The following is a 24,252-nucleotide window of genomic DNA, read 5'->3' on the forward strand; positions in this document are numbered from 1 at the left end:
AGTGATTCTCAAGTGTCTTTGTCCCAGGCAGAATTGCACCGCCCTTACCAGGGACTGGGCTGAGTAATCCACTCAGGTTTGCTTTCAGGAGCTTTTGTTCACTGAGCGCTTTCCATAGAGTTCCAGAGGACAGGAATACAAATGGTATCCTCCTGGTCTCCGGCCCGGAGGAGCCGAGAGCCTGGGGCCCCACTCCTCAGTGCGCCCTCAGAGAACAGCACCCAGTAACTCCATCTGCCTGACCTCCAGCCGCGCTCCAAGCTCACCCAGCCTGCGACTGGTTCAAGGTAACCCTGAGCTGTGAGCTTACTGTCGGCTCTGTCTCTGTAGCCAGCTTTCCCGTTCCAATACCCGCAAGATCTGCGACACTCAGATACCCCCGATCCTTCTGTGACCCTGCGGGACCTGAGGCCACGCTGACTCCACGTGGGCTTCACCCCTGGTTTAGCCTCTGGAGTGATGTCCCTCAGCGGAACAGACTTTTAAAAGTCCTGAATTTTGTGCTCCGTTGCTCCGCCGCTTTCCGGGAGCCAGCCTTTCCCCCCAGGGTCTATCTTCCCGTCACTTTGGATTCACTTCTCCGCCAGTCCTACCTTTCAGAAAGTGGTTGTTTTTCTGTTTCTAGAATTGCTGTTCTGCTTCTCTTCGATCTGCCGATGGATTTGCAGGTGTTCGCAATCTTTAGATAAGCTATCTAGCTAATCTCCTGCTAGCTGAAGTAGTCTCAGCCTGCTACTTCTCTGCCATCTTGACTCCTCCCTGGACTTTTTTTCTTAATCCAGCACCAAAGTATGCTGTGAGCATCTATTTCTTTTCTTTTTCTTTTTTTTTTTCTTTTTAGGTTTTATTTATTTATTTATTTATTTGACAGAAAGAGAGAGAGAATGAGCACAAGCAGGGGGAGGCAGAGGGGCAGAGGCAGAGGGAAAAGCAGACTCCCCCGAACAGAAGCTGGATGTGGGCTCAATCCCAGGACCCTGAGATCATGACCTGAGCTGAAGGCAGACGCTTAACCAACTGAGCCTCCCAGATGCCCCAAGCATACATTTGTTTTCAACCCAGATCCAAATTTCCTGCAGTCAGAGGGACAAACTAATGATTCCTCATAGAGAGACTATGGCTATAATAGTTGTTGGATGTTGGGGATTTCAGGTGCTGCTTCTCTAGAAATTGTGTCATGAAGGAAAAAAAACAGAGATGGCAGTGTGTTCTCTGCCCTGGGAGCACTGTGCCTCTGTCCAGCCACAGTTGTCATTTACAGCATACGAAACACAGCAAATCTAAACCACAGCCAGAGAGAGGGCATTTGCCCATTGTCCCAGTGATCTATGCTATGGTAGCAAACTATCCCAAAACTCTGTGGCTTAAAACTGTATGAAAGCTTTGTTGGAAAAACTCACACCCTTTAAGATTGCTACTGACAACCACTTTTTTCTTAAGGATTTTATTTTTTATTTGACAGAGAAAACAAGAGAGCACAAGCAGTGGGAACTGTAGAGGGAGAGGGAGAAGCAGGCTCTCCACTGAGCAGGGAGCCAGATGTGAGACTTCATTCCAGGATCCTGGGATCATAACCTGAGCAGAAGGCAGATGCTGAACCGACTAAGCCACACAGGCATCCCTGACAACCACTTTTATTATATCCCACAATTGTGTGGATCAGCAATTCACATGAAGCAATTCTTCTCTTCCATGTAGCATCTACTAGGGTCACTCGATGGTGTTCAGCAGGTGGCTGAATGACATGGAGGGCCCAAGATGACATCACTCCTATGAATCGAAGGCTGGAGAGCTGGGTTCAGCTGGGCCTCCCTCACCCTCCATGTGCTACCAAGGCCTCTCCCATGTGGTCACTCCAGCAGAGGAATCAGAAACTGTCTTCAAAAAATGTTCAAGATCAATTTTTTGATCCAAATCACAGGGCAAATCCAAACCACAGTGAGATGTCACCTCATACCCATTAGGATGGCTACTGTTACATTATAAAAATTCAACTGAGTACATCTTAAAGACTTGATTGGCTTTATTAATCAATTAATGAGTTGGGCCATATTCATCTAGCCAGAGGGGAGTTCCAAAGTGGTACAGAAAAGAAAAGTTTTTTAAAGGTAGGGAGCAGAAAAAAAGAAATTACTAGCTAAGAATCCATTGTTTTAGGCACAGTCACCCTCCTGAGGGGAATGGAAAGGATCTATCGGTAAGTTTCCTTCTGTGGACCTGGTAATTTGCAAGTTGACCGATTAAAGGTTAAAACTGTAGTTAGGTTGGGGCTCCTGGCTGGCTCAATTGGTGGAATGTGAGACTTTTGACCTTGGGGAGTGGGTTCAAGCCCCACCTTGGGTGTAGAGGTCACTTAAAAATAAAATATAATTTAAAAAAATTGCAGTTAAGTTAAGGATGAAGTCTTGGTTTACTGAGGGAACTTGGGTAGCTCGGTGGGTAAAGTGTCTGCCCTCAACTTAGATTATGATCTCGGGGCTCTGGGATCAAGCCCCATGTCAGGCTCCCTGTTCAGCGAGGAGTCTGCTTCTCCCTCTTTCCCCACTTGTGTTCTCTCTCTCTTTCTCAAATAAATACGTAAGATATTTTTTTAAGAAGTCTTGGTTTACTGACTTTCAGTTAACCTAACTGACACCATTTTGGGCCTGTAGTTTTATTTTTAACACTATTATCCCCCTGAAGAAAGAGAAAATAAGTGTCAGAAAAACAGGAAGAAATTGAAACCTTTGTGCAGCATTAGTATGGTTGTAAGATGGTGCAACAGTATGGGGGTTCCTCAAAGGATTAAAAGTAGAATTACCATACAATCCAGCAATCCCACTTCTGGGTATAGATCCAAAAGAATTGAGAGCAGGGTCTTGAAGAGGTATTTACATACTCGTGTTTATCACACTATAACCAGAAACTGGGTTTGCCTCTTGATGGGTGCTAAGCCAAAAGACACAACCACATGAAAGAGTAGAAAAGGAAGGATTTCACTTGAAACAAGTAAGAACAGCAGGGATATTTCCCAAAGCAGCATCTCCCTGAACAACACTGGAGCAGTTTTAAGCTCAGGCTCACACATATTCATGGGAGGGCTGGGCCAAGGAGTGTTCTATACAGACTTGGGGCAAAAGTCTTTGTAAGTTAACAATGTCCAGGTTCTAGCTAATAGAAGTCATGAGGCCGGCAAGGGTCAGCATCAGTCAGTCTCTAGTTCCAATTAGTCCAGTGTTCAAGTGCTCAAACTAGCTTATATCCTGCAAAAACAACTCAAGAATGTGTGTGAGGTCAATTTTTCCTTTCGAAACAACACTGAGAGTTCTACCACTGAATTCTCGTCTCTGATATGGTTAGGCCTCCATCCAGGCCTGTCGTGGCTGTTTGTTTTTACATTCTTCTCTTCCCTTAAAATCATCAGTTAGTGAAGTCTCTTTTTCTACAGTTTTCACATACCCCAGGAAGTTCTGCAAGATATGAGCTTGGGCGAGTAGTGCTGCTCAGGCACTGATCACAAAACACCTGGGTTCCTACAGTGACTTTTCTTATGTCAAGAAAACATCAGGGAGGGACGCCTGGGTGGCTCAGTCGATTAAGCTGCTGCCTTTGGCTCAGGTCATGATCCCAGGATCCTGGTATCGAGTCCTGCATGGGGCTCCTTGCTCGGCAGGGAGCCTTCTCTCTTCGCCTCTGCCTGCTTGTACGCTCTCTCTCATTCTCGTTATCTGACAAATAAATAAAATCTTTAAAAAAAAAAAAAAAGAAGAAAAGAAAAGAAAACATCAGGGAGCAAGAATTCCTGTCCCCTCAAAGGTCCTTCTAGCTGGACTAAAAATCAAATTGCCATGTGACAGATTAACAGGAGAAAATCAAATTTAATAGGTGTACGCCAGGGGAATGCACATAGACATGGAAATTCCAAAGATAGGCAAAATGGGGTGAAGATGTCTTTCTGGGGGTAGAGGCCCAGAACATCAGAGGAACGCATACACGGTGAGAAGAGCAAATGTTTGGTAACTAGATATTTGCCCTTCCATACGGATGGGTCACTCACATAAAACTGATGTGTGTTAATAACTCTTACTCTGGGAAAGACTCCCAATTTAGATTCTTCTCGGTGGTTAAGGGAGGTTTCTCTTGAGCCGGTGTAATTATAGGAAGACAAATACCCTCTGACCCCACTCCCAGGAGCCATTTCAAGTTGTCCAACTGGTAGACACAGAAGGAATGGCAGTTACTGCGGAATGGGGGAAGGGAGAAGAGAGGAGTGTTGTTTCAGGGATATGAAGTTTTAGATTTGCAAGATGGCGAAGTTCTGGAGATTTGTCTCACAACAATGTGAATATAGTAAACACTCCTGAATTGTGTAATACCTCAAAGTGATGGTTAGATGGTGAATTTCATTTTATTTTATGTGTTTTTCTGCCACAACAACAACAAAAATAAACTGCCAATACTTTTTTTTCCTTTTTTAATCTATTTGTTTATTTTAGAGACAGAAAGAGAGCTGGGGGGCGGTGGTGCAGAGGGAGAGAATCTCAGATGTCCTGCTGAGCGGAGAGTTGGAGCTCTCAGGGTTCTATCTCACAACCAATGGGATCATGACGTGAGCTGAAATCACCCGTCGGAGGCTCAAAAGACTGAGTCATCCAGACGCCCCTGCCAGTTCTCTTAAAGCCCAGATTCAAAGGGAGAGGAACAGAGCCCCACCCCCATCCCTCCATGCCCCCCTAACCCCAAAAAGAAGAATGCTAAAAAATCTGCAGCCACCTTTACTGTGCTTTGCCCACCGTGGGGCACATCCTGTTGAGAGCACCTGGGGGCACAGAGGGCGAGGCTTTATTTCCAGGTGCCTGTTTCAGCCTCCCGGAGAGGAAGGATGTCGGGAGGCCCCAGGAGAGGTGGGCGTGGTTTGAAACAATGGAGTGGGAAGAAATGGCCAAGCTTGTACAGCCAATGAGAGAAAATGGACTGGACCGCCTCCCTTCCTCATTTTCCCAGCAAAGATTCAGCGAGCCATTCTGCTGAAAGCCTGACCGCTCCCACCCCAAGCATTTTCCTCCCTAAGATGCCTGCCCCCTCCCCCAGCTATCCCGACAGTGGGGGGCTGCGGGCCCTAACTGAATAGGTTGATTGGAACAAGGAGCAGAAGCAGACCACAGGAGACCTTGCAAGGTCCGCAAACACAGGGAAAATTCAGACACGCAGCGTTTAGATAGTCTGGACAATGTGGACATTATAAACGCCAATCTCCTGAGCAGTGACTCAAAGGACAGCTTCGTGAATTTGCAAAGAGCCCTTTAGAAACGGGGCGACTCAGAGCCCGGTGATGTGTTACAAGGACAAACCCTAGTGAACAAAGATCCAAAGCAGTGTTGAATGACTTATTTATTCAGTCCTGCTCTGTGCAGATCTGGGAGGATATGACATCTTTTAAATTGCCTCCCCTGAGCTATGCAATAGCCACAGTGCATGGGAAATGCAAGCAAAAGTTTGGAAAAGAAACCATGTTTTAGGAAGCGGACATCACAGTGTAACCAGAGGAGGGCTTCCCCACCACTCTGCAGACCGCCTGGGTAGCCGGGTCCCTGGCCTGGAGAAATGACGGCCACATCCGGAAAGGAAAACCGGCCTTTTCAACTCCTCCACCCGCTGGCTTCCCAAATCTGTGTGCAGGCCCGCCCTTCCCAAGCCTCAGGTGGGAGATTTCTCACCATGTTTGCTATTTAAGCCATCCTGGGGGCATTCTTCTTTTGCTGCTCCTGGCAAAGTGTTTTCCTGATATTGTGTGGGGAGTGTTTGTGTTCCAATCACCACCAGCGGGAGCAGGCTGGTTGTTTTCAGCCTTGAAGTCTGCAGGATTCTCAAATACCCTGGGACTCCTGTTGAATCGTGGTATCATGCACTAGGAAGAAAAAATTTGGTGTTTGTAATGTCTGAGGAACAGAGACTTTAAGCAGAGATATTCCCAGGAGGCCCTCGCTAGAGAATGAGTGCCTCCTTCAGTCTTGGACCCTAGGAGCCTCCCTGGTGCCACCCAAGTCCAGCCTCGCTCTCCGGCTGCTCTCATTTCCCATTCACTTCGTGGCTCCCCACCCGGCCTTGACACTGCAGGTGGGGAGTGCAGTTCCAGGGCTAACCAAGTCAACAAAGAAGAGACCTTGAAGAGGGAAGGGTCGAATAATCAACAGTGAGGTCAGTCAGGGATCCAGTGAGGGGTCTGGTCACATGGAGGGAATGGGTGATCCAAGATGGCAGCAGATCCAAGAAGGATTGGTGGTGACTGACCCACCCTGGGCAGCCGCTAACTGGGTTAGACCCCCCAGTGGTGGAGTGTGAACAGGAACCGTGTGAGATTGGCCCCAGATGTTCTCTTCCTACAAGAAGGCTCAGGACTTTACAGGGAGATGTCCCCCCCCCCCGCCCCAGAAAGCTCCTTTCTCCTCCTCAGGCTTGGGTGTCAGTGCTGGGGGGCGGAGGGGGCTGATCAAAAGCCCTGGCACCCCTGTGTGTTCTCTTCCTAGCCCACTGTGATGTCGTAAAGCCAAATCAGGTAGCTTAGAGCCAGGGAAAAAGAGAGTGGGAGTTTCAGGTTCCTGGATGCCAATCAATGGTTCACACCAAAGCATGCTTTTCTGTCATGAAACTGGGGGTGTATTTATTTGTGGATGTCCAGAAAATGAGGGCTACCTTCTTGCCTCCCTCTGCCCCTGCATCACCCACATAGGGCCTGGCACTTCCACATACTACCTTCTCTTCCCATGTGCATACCTACCTTTTCAGAACTCATTCCCCTCTTCTGCTTCATGTCTTTATAAACAGCACCCATTCCTCCCTCTCCCCCACCCCAGCTGACACCTTTCATGGATCTTACTGGAAAACCTGGACATTTTGCTCTGTGCATTTGAAATAGAAGAATATTTGGAGAAAAATAGAAAAAAATTAGAGCACTAAAATCGTAGACACACAAACTTGACTTTGGATTCCATCTAGCAAGACCAGCTCCTGGGCAGCAGAGCAGAGAGCACTCAAGGTTCAGAAGCACCTATAGCTGCATGTAAAACCCGTGGGTGGCCTTTGTTGCTTTTAATAATATCCGAAGAAAGCATTCCCTTCCATAGGGCTTCTACCAGCATGATGCAATCTCAGAGAATCACTACAGATTAATCATCATTAGGACAAGATCCTATTTCAATTATCCCCTGTGTCGTCCGGGTACATCAAAGCAACTGAGTTCTCTTGCTGAGAGAATTTCATTGGAACCATAATGTGCATAAGATATCTTAAAGTGTTTTAAAGTGTACCGGAAAACAACAAGGGGATAAGTGCTCGAAAGGACAGAATCTTCCAAAGGTTTCTCTAGCCCTCATTCAGAAACCATAATCTTATCTTGTGATGTGGAATGAGGACTATAACTGAATAATGGACCGGTTGTTTTATTATCATATTTGTTTCTAAGTACTCTGTGATGGAAACAGCCCAGCAGGCTATTTCTTTCAGCCCAAATTTGGCCAGCTAGATGCATTTACCCATCTTCACAACATACAAGGGACCCTTAAGCCCTGGTTAGCAGTGCCGAAGTATATGGAGATCGTCCAGAGAAAGAAATCAATCGTACTATTTGTAGTCGTCCTTTCAATATAGGGAATAGTCTCTAATAGTGGGCTGGACAAAAGAAAAAGCAGGTTATCCCCTGAGAATTTGTTCTAAAGAAAGAAGTTGAAAGAACAAACAGCTTTCTATGCCAAGATACTTTTCTTGATAACAAAAAAAAGGGGGGGGGGGCGGACCTACCTACCATCTGCCAGTGGTCAAACAGTTGAGAATGGGATACTGAGCGTGGAATGAAAAGAATGATATTGGAATGGAATATTCTGCAGCTCTTAGAAACTGACGTTGGTGGGGCATCTCACTGGCTCAGTTGATAGAGCATGCAACTCTTGATCTCGAGGTTGTGAGTTCGAGCCCCATGTTGGGTGTAGAAATTACTTCAAAATAAAAAAAATCATTAATAAAAAGAGAAGGAAATTGAAGGTGATGATACAGAGTGGAAATGTAGAAAATTGTTTTTAAGATGTTAAAAATGTCAGCTATACTGTGATTCCAACTGTATAAGATAAAGGGCACATTTGGATACGGAACGGAAAGATATATGGGAAAAAAGCGGTGTCTCCTTTGCAGCTGTTACAATGTTGATTGCATAATAAATAACACCTGGAAAGAAAAGGAAACCGCTCAAGTGAGACATTTTCTGTGCCAGGCAGAAAAATTGTTGATGCTTGGGATCATTTCACATTCTTCCTTGCTCCTTCAAAGCAGCCTGTAATCTTCACCCAGATTTGGGGAACACACATTTCTGGGTGATGGGGGTTCTCCTTGCCAGAAGACTGTGTGGCATTTGGTTATGGAACAGGTGCCTCAAACTTTCAGGCTTCTTTAAAATAAATCTAAAGTGCATTCGAACCATGTGCTGGTGTGGTTTTTCTGTGACAGCTACGCACAAAAATCTTGCTGACAGAAAATGATGCATTTTTTTTCTTTCTTTCTTTCTCTCTTTCTCTTTCTCCTTCTCCCCTGTCCCCCCTTTCTGCAGTTCTGCTAAGCCAATATTCTCTAGAATGAGCACAAAACAAATCAAATAACAGCTAAACAAATCGAATAAGAGCTTTTGTACATCAACATCAAGAAGGAGGACTTGAGAGAAATCAGAGTACAGAGACAGATCTGGACAAGAGTGAACCGTCTACTTGTCAAAGCACCTTCTAAATCTGGACCGGCAGAGATGGCAGTGATTTTCTGGAAGGAGATGTGATAATGGATTAAACACCAGCTCATGGGAAGATATCGTCGAATAAGATCAGATCACATTCATGAGAAGTCACATTCAGGAAATATTTTAAGAGAAAGGAATATAAATGTGCTAGAATTAACATGTAAAATATATATGTACTGAGGTTTGTAAGCTGTCCTTTTTTAATCAAACTAAAAACAAAAAGCTTTAATCTTTCAACCTTCTTTTAAAAAAAGGCAGTCAATCCTAAATTATTCCTATCTCAATAGCCAAGAGGCTGATCAAGCGTCATTTACAGAGGAAGGCAGCTTAGGAAAATGCCTCAGCGTATTTTCTCAGGAGCCGTGATCTTTGGTTCCCCATCTCTGCCGTGCGTTTATTTCACTGTGTAATTAGTAAAACCACTCAGTTCAGAGATGTAACACTTCAAACTTTTTACAGAGTCTGTGTTCAGTTTAATCTGTCTGTACAAGTTATTACTGAGAAAGTGATTTCTGACATATACTAGAACTCCATCAAGCTGTATATTACAGGAAGTACATCTTTACATCATAGGTCTCTGAGCAACCTAGCTATCCCTATCTTTCAGGAAACAGCATCAGGGAACTCTGAAAAATATAGAAAGCTCATTTTCACCTTGGATGCTCACATGTAATATATAGGCTGCTATCAAATAAACACTTTTTTTCTAATTCTCCCTAGTAAATGCATAAGAATTTAATATACTTTATAAGTAGGCATCTAAAAGCTCTCCTTTTTTTCCCCCTCTATTTCTTTGCTGTACTTGTCATCAGAAATCCATAGCCTTTCTTTTCCTTACTAACAGGTCTCATTTTTGTTTAAAAAAAAAAAAAAATTGTTCCATTAAGCCTATTTCTAAATGATAGTAAGTGGTACTAACAAAATAAATAATAATTTAATAGCCTTAGAAATAAATGAATATATACTTATACAGGTCAAGAAACTTGGTAGGAGTAAGTTGCCTGTTTGTTTACTAATGTTGGTTTCGAGAATACTCAGATTTCTTTGAGTTGGTTGATATTTGGAAGTAGTTCCAACTGGTCAGTTGTCTTCAACAGTCTTTTGCTCCCAGGCTTCCCCCACCATAACCCTCATCACATATCTGGCCAATATGCAGAAAAATATGTAATACTGTAGTGAGCCAACTTCTTGAGAATGGGCACAAACTAAAATGTACATGCCAGAGGGGTAATCAGTGTGAGCCACACCATGCTCCATACCCGAGTAAAACATGGACACGTAGAATGCCTTCATTTTTAAACTCAAAATTAAGATTGAATTAGCATACATCCCTGTAACGCCAGAGGGAGGATAAGACAGGAAGTGATACAGATAGGAGCTGATTTCTTGTTCCCTGTCTCTCTACAGACAATACTCCCATTTTTGCCAAATGTTTCTGGTACGAGCTATCTTTTCACCCTAAATGAGATTATGTTTTAAATGGCTAAGAATATATTACAGGTATTCTCAAATGAGTGAACCCCAAATCACAAAGATGTGGGTTTTCTAAAGAACCAGATTAAGGAAATACTTACTATCTCTAAAGGATTAGCCATTCTGGGAGTTACCTGTTACAGTAAATATTAGCTCTCCCCCTGCATTCCAAACACCCTCCTTACGAAACTTAATTACACACAACTTTTCAAGAATTCATCTTTTATTTAAAGGGAGGTACCTCTCTATCTACCAGAATATTAGAAAGTGTCAGTTTTCTCTAATCCGTGTAAATTACAGATTCCACTGGGAGCCCTCCATCATGGATAGTGATGTTTACGAAAACGAAGAAGTGCTTCCTATCCACATGCAAATGTTTTGTAAAATTTTTTTCTGTAAGACCTAAGTGTAATTTAGCATACCACAGTGCTCTGAGGAGGGTCATCGATGATGTACCATTTGTACATAGGTAATACACCTGTAAATCACTAAGTGTTAAGAAGTATGTTTTTATCTTTTTAAAAAAAAAAATGTGACTCCCTTTCTCATTCTGTTCCGTTGTATTGCGTCCAAAAAGTTGTGTGTAATTTTTTTAAGGTCCAGGAAATGTAAAGAAATTTGTTGGAATATCTGAATTTCTGTAAAAAGTAAAAATAAAAATAAGATTTTGTTATTTAAACGAGGGCTTGGTGATGTGGCACATACATTCACCGCATTCAGTGTCTTCGTCTGGTGAGCCAGTGACAACACCATGATTTGACCAAATCAGCTATAATTCAGAAAAACTCCTTTGTGCGGGGCCCCTGGGTGGTTCTGTCGGTGAAGTGTCCAACTCTTGATTTCAGCTCAGGTTGTGATCTCAGGGTGGAGAGATCCAGCCCTGCGTCGGGCTCCACACTGAGTGTGGAAGTTGCTTGAGATCCTCTCCCTCTGACTCTTCCCCACACACTTGCATGTGCACACATGCGTGCACGTGCGCTCTCTCTCTCTAATAGCAAAAAAAAAAATTAAAAAGAAAGAAAAAAAATCTCCTTTCTGTCAGATTCCATAATGTTCACCAATAGCAGACATTTATTAGGTAGGCAGGACCCTCATTTAGAAGGCATGATTAACGTCCCCAGACCTGGGGCGGCCTGGGTGGCTCAGTTATTAAGCATCTGCCTTCTGCTCCAGTCATGATCCCAGTGTCCTGAGATCAAGACCCGCATCAGGCTCCCTGCTTGGCAGGAAGCCTGCTTCTCCCTCTCCCACTTGCCCTGCTTGTGTTCCCTCTCTCGATGTCTCTCTCTCTGTCAAATAAATAAAAATCTTTTTAAAAATCCCCAAACCTCTTCTAGCTGGCATAGACATACCTAAAACTGAATGTTCATATACTCAGCAGAATGAAATCAGCAAGTAACCAGCCAGATTGCTTAAGTAAAACTTGACCTGAAATGCTCAATTAATTGCTCAGTGTCCACTCGGCAAACTGAAAACAGCCATCCGCTCCTCGGCCATGAGCAAGCCTTTCCCAGCTATTCATGTTGAGTGTGTGCTGTCTAGGTGGGCTCCGGTGCCCCCTCTGTCACTCACTATAGGATTCTGAACACCTCTCAGCCTCAGTGTCCTTATCTATAAAATGGATGCAAGTAATAATATCTGGCCCCACCGTGTTGTGAGGATATACATTAAGTTAGAGCATTTTTATGCCTCACTGGTCAGAGATATTCAATGAATGTGAATTCCTTACCCTCTTCCACATTCACGACATTCAAGACCTAGAAGAAAAGAAACACATAACATGGTTTCTGCTTTCAAAATACTGAGGATAGGGATGCCTGGGTAGCTCAGTCGTTAGGCATCTGCCTTTGGCTCGGGTCATGGTACCAGGGTCCTGGGATCGAGTCCTACATCAGGCTGTCTGCTCAGCGGGAAGCCTGCCTCTGCCTCTCCCTCTCCCACTCCCCCTGCTTGTGTTCCCTCTCTCGCTGTGTCTCTCACTGTCAAATAAATAAAATCTATAAATACTGAGGATAATTAGAGTGACATCAGCAGGGATTGAAAAATCAGATGCCTAGAGCAGCCAGGTAGATATGTGAACTAACACAGCAAAACAAGACAGGGCAGGGAGTAACAGGGACTGTGGAGCACTAGGAAGCCCAGGTCCCATCTAAAAAGAATAAATAGCTAATACTCAGTTCTCGTCATTCAATCAATAAACGTGTGTGCCAGGAACTGTTCTAAATCCTGAGAAGATGATGGTAAACCAGACAAGCAAGATCCCTGCTCTTAGAGGTCTTAGGTTCTAGTAGGAAAAGAGACCATTGGCAGGGAAATGTCAGCCAAGAATAGGTGCCCTCGAGAGAATGAGAACATGATGATGTGAGGGAGACAGGGAGAGGCTGATCAAGGAAAGCAGCTGTGAAAACATGGCATTTAAAGTGAGATGGGGGGTGGCACCTGGGTGGCCCTGTCGGTTGGGTGGCTGACTCTTGATTTCAGCTCAGGTCACAATCTCAGGGTCATGGGGTTGAGCCCCGTGTCAGGCTCTGCGCTGGGTGTGGAGTCCTCTTGGGATTTTCTCCCTCTTCTTTTGCCCCTCCCCCAGCTCCCTAAATAAATAAATAAACAAACAAATAAACACAGTCTTCCAAAAAAATAAAAATAAGGTGAGATCGGAAGAAAGGGGGGAGGTCCCATGCCACACAGGGGGAGCCACAAGTCAGAGGCTCTGAAGTAGGAATAAGGTCACTAGGCTTGAGACACAATCCGGCGACAGTGGCCGGTGACTGGAGCTGAACCATGAATGAGGTAGGCCAGGAGGGCTGGTGCTGTTGTTAAGGGTGAGGCAAAGCTGTGGAAAGCGATGCAAGCTACTTTATGATTTTAAAGATTACTCTTGGCTTCTGCATCTAGCAGTATACACTAGATGCTCTGAAAAGCCTTCTTTACATAATACTCCCAGGACTTGGAAAAACGACAATGAGCTTATTTTTAATACACAGCTTAGGTTGCAAGAAAGTTAGAGAAATCCCAAAGGCATTTAAAAAAGAAGAGTAAACTGAAAACTGAGCGTGAAGTGGAAGCCAGTGCAGAAACTGGGACTGCCGGAAGGTGGGAGGTGGGAGGCTGAGCCTTGGGCCACTGAAAGTGGATGAGCTGAACTTGAGAGTCCCGCCTGAAAGCAGAGCACTTGAGAAAGGCTGCCACCTCCAGACCAGTGCAGCATGGGAACGATGTTCATGCTAGCAAACAAAAGAAGTCTTGTCAAAAATTAAGTCTTCTCATTAGCTCTAGATGGATTTGCTGTGGACAGCGGGGTAGAAAGAAAAAGAATAGTTACTCTCGGAAATGTTTAACCCATGGATATGCACCCCCCCCCAATCTGGAATGCAATCTTACACTCTTAAAAAACAAGAAATTAAAGAAATTGCCAGAGCCCTGGTAGCTGGCAAATTCAAATATACACCATTTTGAAAAAAAAACCAAATATACACCATTTTGGAAAGAAAGCATCTTTGTAACATAGGTCTCACCAATTCAGCTCAACAAAGTATGTGTTCACAATTTGTAAGTTACTACACATATGAATAAGCCACAAGAGAGAATCAGCAGAAATCACGAATGACAGACTTACTGCCTCATAGATTTTAGATATTGCAATTACCAGACCCAGTATATAAAATAATCATGTCTTATATGTAAAAGAAATAAAGATGGTATCTACTTGAAAAATATAAAGAAGCCAATAGATATAATCAGTTAGACTTGAAAAGAAACAAAAAAGTCTTAGAATTAAAAAATATCATCATTGAAATTTAAAATATGGTGTATCATTTAAATATAAACTAGGTGTAACAAAAGAGAGAACTTGTCAACTAGAAGACAGATCTAAAGAAATCACCCAGAATGTAATACAGAAAGCCAAGACTAGAATATGAAAAGCAGTTCAGCAACAGAGAAGATATATATGTCTAATCAGAAAATATATATGTCTAATTCTAGTAGGAGAACCAGAAAAAGGGAAAGACAATATTTGAGTAGAAATTGGCTGAAATGTTTCCATTAATGATAAAAGGTATAAATCCACACATAGGAAGCACAATAGTCATCACCCAAGATAAATAAAAAGTAAATTCAAACATGACAGTAAAGTGTAGACGGAAGAAAGAGAAAGGACCATGAAAGTAACCAAAGAGAAATGTCATACCACCTACAAAGGAATCATTTCTAAACTGATCATAAATTCCAGAGACATGGGGTGCCTGGGTGGCTCAGTGGTTAAAGTCTCTGCCTTTGACCCAGGTCATGATCTCAGGGTTCTGGGATCAAGTCCAGCATCAGGCTCTCTGCTCAGCAGGGAGCCTGCTCCGCCCCCCACCCCTGCCGCCTGCCTCTCTGCCTACTTGTGATCTCTCTATCTGTCAAATAAATTTTTAAAATCTTAAAAAGAAATCCAGAGACATTAGCATATATACACAAAGTGCCAAAGTAAAATAACTCTATCTAAAATTGTGTTTCAGCAAAAGTTGTCGAAGACCAAAAACAAAATACAGTCATCTTGAGATGAACAAAGCTAAGAGGATTACCAGCAATAAAGCTACACCGAAGGAATTTCTAAAAACGAACCTAGAAGTAAAGGTCAAGATGCAAAAAAAGAGTAGAGAGCAAAGAATTTGGTATGTAGGTAGGTAGGTAGGTAGGTAGCATTGTACAAAATAATAATAAAACATCTAATTTACAGAATTTTTAAAAATGACAACTAAAATACTGGATAACCATACCATGTCAGTTGAGAGAGTTTAAGGCATTTATGTTAATTGGAAAGAGAGTTAAGATACAGATTAATAAGTCATAACTAGCAATTGGTTATTTTTTTTTAAAGATTTTATTTATTTATTTGACAGACAGAGATCACAAGTAGGCAGAGAGGCAGGCAGAGAGAGAGGGGGAAGCAGGTTCCCCGCTGTGCAGAGAGCCCGATGCAGGGCTCGATCCCAGGACCCTGAGATCAGGACCTGAACTCAAGGCAGAGGCTTAAACCAATGAGCCACCCAGGTGCCCCAAATTGGTTATTTATAAAGGGCCAGGTATACGTAACAATTCGTTTAGCCCTCATACCAACCTTATAAGTTAGATACTGTTGTTATCCTCAGCTCACAGATGAAGAGACTGTGGCACAGAAGGTTTAAATAATTTACCCAAGGTCACACAGCTATTGAGCAAAGGCATGGACTTGGCGCAATTCCTCCATCCATCCTTTGGAGCGTATGAAGCTCACATTTGGTGGCTGCCGGGGACCAAGTCCCAGCCCAGGCCAATAGAGTGGTAGCCACTGGCCTGACCACTGCTGCTGCAGGATTTGTAGCCACTGTGTTTGGCCAGTCACGAACCAGATGGAGCCCCAAATAAAACAGTTGTTTCAGTCTCCCAAAATCTGCCTTCCGCGGTGGCTATCATGTTGGGGGGGGGCGTGGGTTTGAACCCAAAATGACAAAACAAGAAGCAGTGTTATTACTAGGCAAAAGTCCTCCTGCCGAGAAAGGGAAAATAAGAGTTGCTCATCAATGAAGTATGCTTTTAAATCACCCAGACAAGGGAGGATCTCCTTATATGGCAGCCAAAATCCATAAAGCTAAAGATTTATTAGAAGGTGAAGCTAAGAAATGAAGTAAATGTGTGATGAATTCTAAGTTCTTGTTGGTTTATGCATACGAGTGGCAGCTTTTTGTAATAAAATGCCCCAAAGCTACAAAAGAAAAGTGTAGGAAAAGGAGAAAAAATAAAAAGCACAATGTAAGGGGCACCCCTAGGTGGCTCAGTGGGTTAAGGCTCTGCCTTCGGCTCAGGTCATGATCTCAGGGTCCTGGGATCCAGCCCCACATCGGGCTCCTTGCTCAGTGGGGAGCCTGCTTCCTCCTCTCTCTCTCTCTGCCTGCCTCTCTGCCTACTTGTGATCTCTGTCTGTCAAATAAATAAATAAGTAAATCTTTAAAAAAAAAAAAGACATGATGTAAGATAGAAGAAATAAAACTAAATCAGACAACAAAATAAATAAATGTAGGTTAAGCTTGTCAGTTAAAACAAATTGTTGACATTGGAGTTTTAAAAACCCATCAGTATGCAGCTTATTCATACAGGGGCTCCTGACTGGCTCAGTTGGTTAAGCAGTCTGACTCTTGATTTCAGCTCAGGTCAGGATCTCAGGGTCCTAGGATGAAGCCCCGAGTCAGTCCCTGCACTCAGCAGGGGTCAGCTTGGGGGTTCGCTCTCTCTCCCTCACCTTCTGCCCCTCCCCCCATGAGGGCATGTGCTCTCTCTCTCTCTCTCAAATGAATAAATAACTCTTTTTTAAAAAGAGAGATATAGGGGTGCCTGGGTGGCTCAGTGGGTTAAGCCTCTGCCTTCGGCTCAGATCACAATCCCAGGGTCCTGGGATCAAGCCCCACATTGGGCTCTCTGCTCAGTGAGGAGCCTGATTCCCTTCCTCTCTCTCTGCCTGTCTCTCTGCCTACTTGTGATCTCTGCCTGTCAAATAAAATAAAATTAAATTAAAAAACCTTTTAAAAAAATAAAAATTAAATTTAAAAAGATATATAAAACATGACGCAGAAAAAATGAAAATAAAAGAATAGAAAAATATACAGTAGACAAATACGAACCAAAAGAAAGCTATCTTAATAGCAAACCAAAAAATAAAGAATGAAAAATATTTTCAACAATCAAAACAATCCCTACACAATGGTGAGAGTCTCAACTCACCGACAAAATAGTAGAATTCTAAACTTGTGTGCATTTAATAAGATAGCTTCAAAATGTGTATAGCAGAAATGAAAGAATTACAAGGAGAAATAGACAAATCTGTTATCATAAAGAGAGATTTTAACGTATTTTTTGCAAATTATTAGTAGATACCTGGAAAATGATAAAACTGCTACATAGCATATCTTGTTTTAATGTCACTTCTATTAAACTCTGTGTACCTTACGTGTTATAACTCAATTTTTTTTAAATGTTAGTCACCTACAAAGAAAACTATCAGATTTTCAGTGAACTGATTATTTATTTATTTATTAAGATTTCTTATTTATTTATTTATTTGATAGACAGAGATCACAAGTAGGCAGAGAGGCAGGCAGAGAGAGAGGAGGAAGCAGGTTCCCCGCCGAGGAGAAAGCCCTATTCGGGGCTCGATCCCAGGACCCTGGGATCATGACCCGAGCTGAAGGCAGAGGCTTTAACCCACTGAGCCACCCAGGCACCCCTGAACTGATGATTTAAAGCTACTACATAATTATCCAGAGAGCAGAAAGAAACAATGCTCCCACAACTCACCTTGAGGGCAGTTTGATAAAGGAAAACTCTAGGCCAATCTTTGCCCTAATTCAAACATCATAATGGAATATTTTTCGGCAAGTCACTACATTAAGAGGCTAAAAGATAAAAACCATATGATTGCCTGAAAAATGCAAGAAAAAAATCATTTGATACAACTTAAAATCACCCACAATAGCAGGAATTTTTACAAAACTAGGAATAAAGACAATTTTCCTAAGAAACCATTTCTACCAAACAATGTACTTGTACATATAATTGTGACATGTTAAAAGTAGTCCCTTCAAAATAAAGGACGAGACAAATAATCCCACCACCAGGATATCTATCATAATCGTATTAATAAAGCCAACACAGAAAAACAAGAAAAAGATATAAAAAGGTATAAGAATTTGAAGAGGAAAATTTGTCACCATTTTATGATCATAATTGCTCTCATATTAAACCAATAAGAACAGATACTACACTTGATTCTTAGCCAAAGGCCAAAAGCAATGTATAATTGCCCTTATAAAAAACAAACCAAAACGACAGGTAAAAATCACTGGAATCGGGGCATCTGGGTCACTCAGTGGGTAAGCCTCTGCCTTTGGCTCAGGTCATGATCTCAGGGTCCTGGGATCGAGCCCCGAGGCAGGCTCCCTCCTCCATGGGAAGTCTGTTATCTCTCTCCTACTCCCCCTGCTTGTGTTCCTTCCCTTGCTTTGTCTCCTTCTGTCAAATAAATAAAGTCTTTTTTTAAAACTATTAGAATTGATAAGAAATTAACAAGATAGTTAGATTTAAGATCAATGTATTAAAGTTGCATTTCTCTAGCATAGCAGCAAGCGTCTAAGAAACTATTCTTTTTAAATGTAAGTTTAAAACATGTCTTCAATAATAGCAACAAAAATCATAATACCCAGGAATGCAGCTGGCAAAATACGTATGGAAACTTTATGGAGAAAATTAGAAAACTTCATTGAAATCCTTGAAAGATCTTTAAAAATGTAGAAATATGCTATATGTACTAATAGGAAAATTCAATAGGATTAAAATCAGATTCTATGCCCACCAAAACTTCATCAGAGCTTTCTGAGGAGCTTAACTAGCTGATTCTAAATTTTTGTGAATACACAAAGCCCCTCACTGGATCAGTCAGTAGAACATGAATGAGACTCTTATCTCATCCTGGTGAGTTCAAGCCCCACACTGGGCATGGAATGTGTGTATGTGTGTGTGTGTGTGTGTGTGTGTGTGTGTGTGTGTGTGTGTGTGTATATATATATATATATAAAACGATGTCAAGATGTGACAAATAGCCATGATGCTCCTAAAAAAGAACGAGGTGGAAAAACTTGCTCAATCAGATATTGATTTATTATAAAACTAAAATAATTGAGGGGTGTCTGGGTGGCTCACTCAGTTAAGCCTCTGCCTTTGGCTCAGGTCATGATCCCAGGGTCATGGGCTTGAGCCTTGCATTGGGTTCCCTGCTCAGCAGGAAGTCTGCTTCTCCCTCTCCTTCTGCCCCTCCCCACTGCTTGTGCTCTCTCTCTTCTCTCTCTCAAATAAATAAGTAATCTTTTTAAAAAACTATAATAATTAAGATAGACCAACCAATGAAGCAAAATAGAAAGCCTAGAAGTATATAAATGCATTTTTTTGGAAAACTGAAATAAGAAGAAATGGCATGATATCTCAGTTGAAAAAGTATGTTCTAGTCAGTAAATGGTGCTAGAACGTTTGGTTGTTGTTGGGAGGTATTTCTTCAGGAGAGTAGTGTTTCTGCACATCTCATGAGCAGAGACACCTAACTGCCTTTATTCCCAGTTGTCCTGTCAAGACTCTTTGTATAGCAAACAGCCTGGGAAGATAGAGACAGGGCCTCCCTCTAGAGCAAAGTGTAGGTTTGTTTATTGTTCGTCATAAAGGCAACGTCTCTGTCTAAGGCAAAGTCAGGCTGGCTCATTACCCAGTATAAAAGATTCAGATTCCCTAGGGCTCAGGGTTCCTCTTCTGTAATACAACCCATTGCAAGGTTCACCCAGCCCTCTTCTCATGGCCCTCCAGGAATGCGGCAAAGGGAACCACCACTGGCAAGCAGCTTGCCTAGCCACGGATGATGATGAAGTCCTTTGTCTCTTACCGGGAGTCTCGTGTGTTCTGCTGGCATCCAGACACTGTGGCAGGCCAGCTTCTTAGTCGGCCAGGAGGAAAAAGATCACCATGCTTCACTTGGGAAAAAACCAAAAAAAAGGAGGGGCACCTGGGTGGCTCAGTGGGTTAAAGCCTCGGCCTTCAGCTCAGGTCATGATCCCAGGGTCCTGGGATAGAGCCCTTTATCGGGCTCTCTGCTCAGCAGGAAGCCTGTATCCCCCTCTCTCCGTGCCTGCCTCTCTGCCTACTTGTGATCTCAGTCTGTCAAGTAAATAAATAAAATCATTTTAAAAAAATCAATTTCCTCAGTGGTTCTGTCTGTTAAGTGGTTGACTCTTGATTTCAGCTCAGTTTAAGATCTCAGGGTCCTGGGGCACCTGGGTGGCTCAGTGGGTTAAGCTGCTGCCTTTGGCTCAGGTCATGATCTCAGGGTCCTGGGATCGAGTCCCGCATCGGGCTCTCTGCTCAGCAGGGAGCCTGCTTCCCTCTCTCTCTCTCTCTCTCTCTCTGCCTGCCTCTCTGTCTACTGTGATCTCTCTCTGTCAAATAAATAAATAAAATCTTTAAAAAAAAAAAAAAAAGATCTCAGGGTCCTGGGATCGGCCTCCTCATCTGGGTGGGCTTGGCGCTCAGCAGGAAGTCTGCTTCAGGATTCTCTCTCTCCCTCAACCCCTTCCTCCACTTGCTCTGTCGCTAAAATAAGTTTTTTTAGAAAATCAGTTTCCTAAAAGTAAAAAGAAAAAAAGTAAAAACAAGCAAAAGATATGTACAGGAATTTAACAGAAAAAGAAAACATGGTGGGGGTGCCTGGCTGGCTCAATCAGAAAAGCAGATGAATCTTGATCCTAGGTTGGGAGTTTGAGCCCCGCACTGGGTGTAGAGATGACTTAAAAATAAAATCTTTAAACACACACACACACAAATGGCAAACAAATTATAAGATATTCAACTAGTAATCAACAAATGCAAATTAGGGCCACCTGGATGGCTCAGTCATTAAGTGTCTACCTTGGGCTCAGATGATGATCCAAGGGTCCTGGGATCGAGTCTCACATCTGGCTCCCTGCTCAGTGGGGAGTCTGCTTCTTCCTCTCTCACTCCCCTTGCTTGTTTCCTCTCTCATTGTGTCTTTCTCTGTCAAGTAAAGAAATAAATAAGATGTTTTTTTAAATGCAAATTAATTGCAAATGATAATACTCATTTTACTCTCATAAATTATAAGTCTGACAGTACTAAGCATTAGGATGGCTGTACAAAGTGGGGTTTCTAATACTATTGATGAGAGTAAAATGTGGTATAATCACTTTGAAAAACAACTTGGCATTGTCTTCCAAAATGGAACACTTGATTTTGGTTTGGCTTTTTTTTTTTACATTTTTTTCTTTATTTTGTTTTTCAAATAGGTAATACCTTTCTTTTTTTCCTTCTTTCTTTCTTTCTTTTTTTTTAAGATTTTATTTATTTATTTGACACACAGAGATCACAAGTAGGCAGAGAGACAGGCGGAGAGAGGAGGAAGCAGGCTCCATGCTGAGCAGAGAGCCTGAGGCGGGGCTCGATCCCATGACCCTGAGATCATGACCCGAGCGGAAGGCAGCAGCTTAACCCACTGAGCCACCCAGGCGCCCCTTTTTCCTTCTTTCTTTAGAGTAATCTCTATGCTCAATGTGGGGCTTGAACTAACAATCCAATCAGGAGTCATGTGCTCTACCAACTGAGCCAGCCAGGTGCTCCCAAACTGAATATTTGTATACACTAAATTCATTAATTCTATTCTTAGATATATATGCTGGAGAAATTATTGCACAGAAACACCCCAAAAAAATTCATCAATAGAGAATAAACTGTGGATGGTTTAAATTTTATATTTCAGTTAATTAATATTACTATAAGCATGGAAATGAATAAACCAAACTCATAAACCTCTACATAAATGATTTGATTAGATGATTAGATCTATAATGCTGAGTAGGAAAAAAACAAGTTAGAGCTGATACACTATGACTCCATTTCTATAAATGGCAAAAACAAGCAAAACTAAACTATGTCTTGTTCAGAGATAAATGTCTGTATGGTAAAATTATAAAGATAGAAGCACAGGAATGATAGAACAAATCCCAAGATTGTGGTTACTGGGGCGCCTGACTGGCTCAGTTGGTTGAACATGCGACTCTTAATCTCAGGGTTGTGAGTTCAAGCCTCACATTGGATGTAGAGTTTACTTGCAGGGGTGGGGGGGCGGGGGGAGGATGGAGAGCAGAAGCAGAGAGAGAGAAGGAAGATTTCCCCTTGTGGAGGTGAGGGTTGGAGCTGGCAGAAACCAGAGCTGGTATTGCAGACTGGATTTCCCGGGAAGTCAACTGGGAGAGATAAGGGTAAAAGCAGCTAATCATCTGGGCTCTCCGGGTCAGCACCTGCGAAAGGGAGGCAGCAGGGTGGGCAGGAACAGGTGGGCTGGGAAGAGGGAGGCGGGCTCACGGAGGCCTCCGCTGACCCTTGGGGAGCACAGATGCTGGGATGACTTTCCAGAGTTGTCCTGCACTACATGAAGGGGCTGGGTCTCGAGCCTCTGTCACTTTATGTAGGGGGTTGGCCCCCAGGGAAAAGGTGTGACCCTGGGCATGGTGGCTCTCTTCAGCTGAGGGCAGTTTCCAGAGAGGGCAGAGGGCTGTGAGGTATCGGCCCACCCAGCCGTGGTGGGAATGAGGCCTGGTTCTGAAGGAGGCCATGAGGGCTCCTCACAGCATCTAGGACAGACAAGCGTCATTAGAATATGAGACTGGTTGGAGGAATGAATTTGGAAGACGAAGAGAGAGAGCTATTGATTTTTCACTCTGGAAAGGGATGTTGGTTCCTGAGCTAGGAAGAAGAGGAGGAAGAGGTTAGAGAGACGGAAATCCAAAATGATTACGAGAAGGGTGTTGAGGGGGTAGAGGCGACAGTGAGGTGGGTGGGCTGACATGGTAACAGCAGTAACAGCAGCATTTGGACAGCACCGTTCAGTTTACCAGAGCTTCCATGTCCATTCATGGCATTTGCCCTCACAACACCCCTGCGAAGTATTATTATGCCATTTAACAAATGAGCAGTCTGGGGCTCAGGCTAAATGATGTGCCCATAGGATCACAGAGGATTAGGCACCTGGCTGGCTCAGTCCAAGGAGCCTGCGAATTGAACTCAGGGTCCTGAGTTCAAGTCCTACATTGGATGCAGAGATTACTTAAAATAAATAAATATTTAAAAAAAAAAAAAAGATGACAGGGATGGGGCGCCTGGGTGGCTCAGTGGGTTAAGACCTCTGCCTTCAGCTCAGGTCATGATCTCGGGGTCCTGGTATCGAGCTCCGCTTCCGGCTCTCTGCTCGTCGGGGGAGACTGCTTCCTCCTCTCTCTCTGCCTGCCTCTCTGCCTACTTGTGATCTCTCTGTTAAATAAATGAATAAAATCTTTTTTTAAAAAAATCACAGGGACGCCCAGGTGATTCAGTCCTTAAGCATCTGCCTTCAGCTCAGGTCATGATCCCAAGGTCCTAGAATGGAGCCCCCCATCGAGCTCCCTGCTTTGCAGACTGTCTGCTTCTCCCTCTCCCTCTTCCCTCCCCCTCTCCGCTCTCTCTGTGTCAAATAAATACATAAAATCTTTTTTAAAAAAGCAGTTCTCAAGGGGTGCCTGGGTGGCTCAGTGGGTTAATGCCTCTGCCTTCAGCTCAGGTCACGATCCCGGGGTCTTGGGATCGAGCCCCGCATCGGGGATCTATTTCATGATCTCAACCACAAGTCAATGGGCCCCGGGGTTCAGATAGCAGAAGAACCAACCTGTGGCTCAATCGGAGTTTCCAGAATTGCTTAAATACTGGCCTTTCCTCTGCTATGAACTGAAAGGAACTTTCCCTCGGGACTGAATTGGCGACTTTATTTGCAATTATGGACTAAAGGCTGATTCCTGGCCAAGCCGAGATGGTGAACTGAAAGGATCCTGGAAGCACGAGGACGCGGTCCTATTTTCCTGACCATTGCCCAAGTCAAACATTTACTTGAAATTTTAACTGCCTCCAAGGCAGGAATTTCTAAAATTTTAGAAGCAGCTTCCCTATCAATGCTTTTGCACTTTTCAGGTCTTTTGACTTTAAAAAGCTTGTGATTCTTTGCTAGGTGATTAAAGCCCATTTGGAATTAAATCCAGTTGCCTTAATCATGTCCAAAAATGATAAAGTTGCTTCCTAGAGCGAAGTTGACTGTTGGATTTTTTAAAATTGATTTCTACTGCCATCTAGTGGTATGTTTCATTGCAAGTTTCAACACCTTAAAGTGCATTTCTGTCAGTCCAGTGGGTTACCCTTAAAAACATTGTAGAATCAAGGGTTTATGCTTGCAGATATAGAGAGAACTTGTCCTCTGTAAGTATAAAAGTCCTATCATATACCTTATAGATTAACAAAAAAAATTTTAACATAAATATAGAAAGGAGCTTCCAACAGAGATCCTCTTAAACCAGAGGCTCCTAGCATTAACTTATATTTTTACTTTTATCTTTAATTTTTACCATAATTATCCCATATAAGCTGTTTCTTTC

General features: G+C 43.1%; 1 protein-coding gene and 1 pseudogene across 4 annotated transcripts in view; both read left to right on the forward strand.

The window, feature by feature from the left end:
* Window positions 1–10,907, forward strand: part of LHFPL3 (LHFPL tetraspan subfamily member 3) — a 577,648-nt gene extending 566,741 nt beyond the window's left edge. For all 3 annotated transcript variants that reach the window (XM_082691931.1, XM_082691932.1, XM_082691930.1), the window contains one exon: window positions 8,576–10,907. Coding sequence is in view for 1 of the 3 variants with exons in the window: in XM_082691930.1 (XP_082548056.1) it covers window positions 8,576–8,604 (29 nt within the window). In the remaining 2 variants the exon portion in view is untranslated. The remainder of the gene's footprint in view (window positions 1–8,575) is intronic.
* A 4,696-nt stretch (window positions 10,908–15,603) lies between these two features.
* Window positions 15,604–15,877, forward strand: LOC309844689 (mitochondrial import inner membrane translocase subunit TIM14 pseudogene; annotated as a pseudogene). The gene has a single exon. The product of its transcript is annotated as a mitochondrial import inner membrane translocase subunit TIM14 pseudogene (transcript).
* Window positions 15,878–24,252: the final 8,375 nt, after the last annotated feature.

This window comes from Mustela nivalis, assembly GCF_964662115.1.
Source record: "Mustela nivalis genome assembly, chromosome: 12".
Taxonomy (NCBI): domain Eukaryota; kingdom Metazoa; phylum Chordata; class Mammalia; order Carnivora; family Mustelidae; genus Mustela; species Mustela nivalis.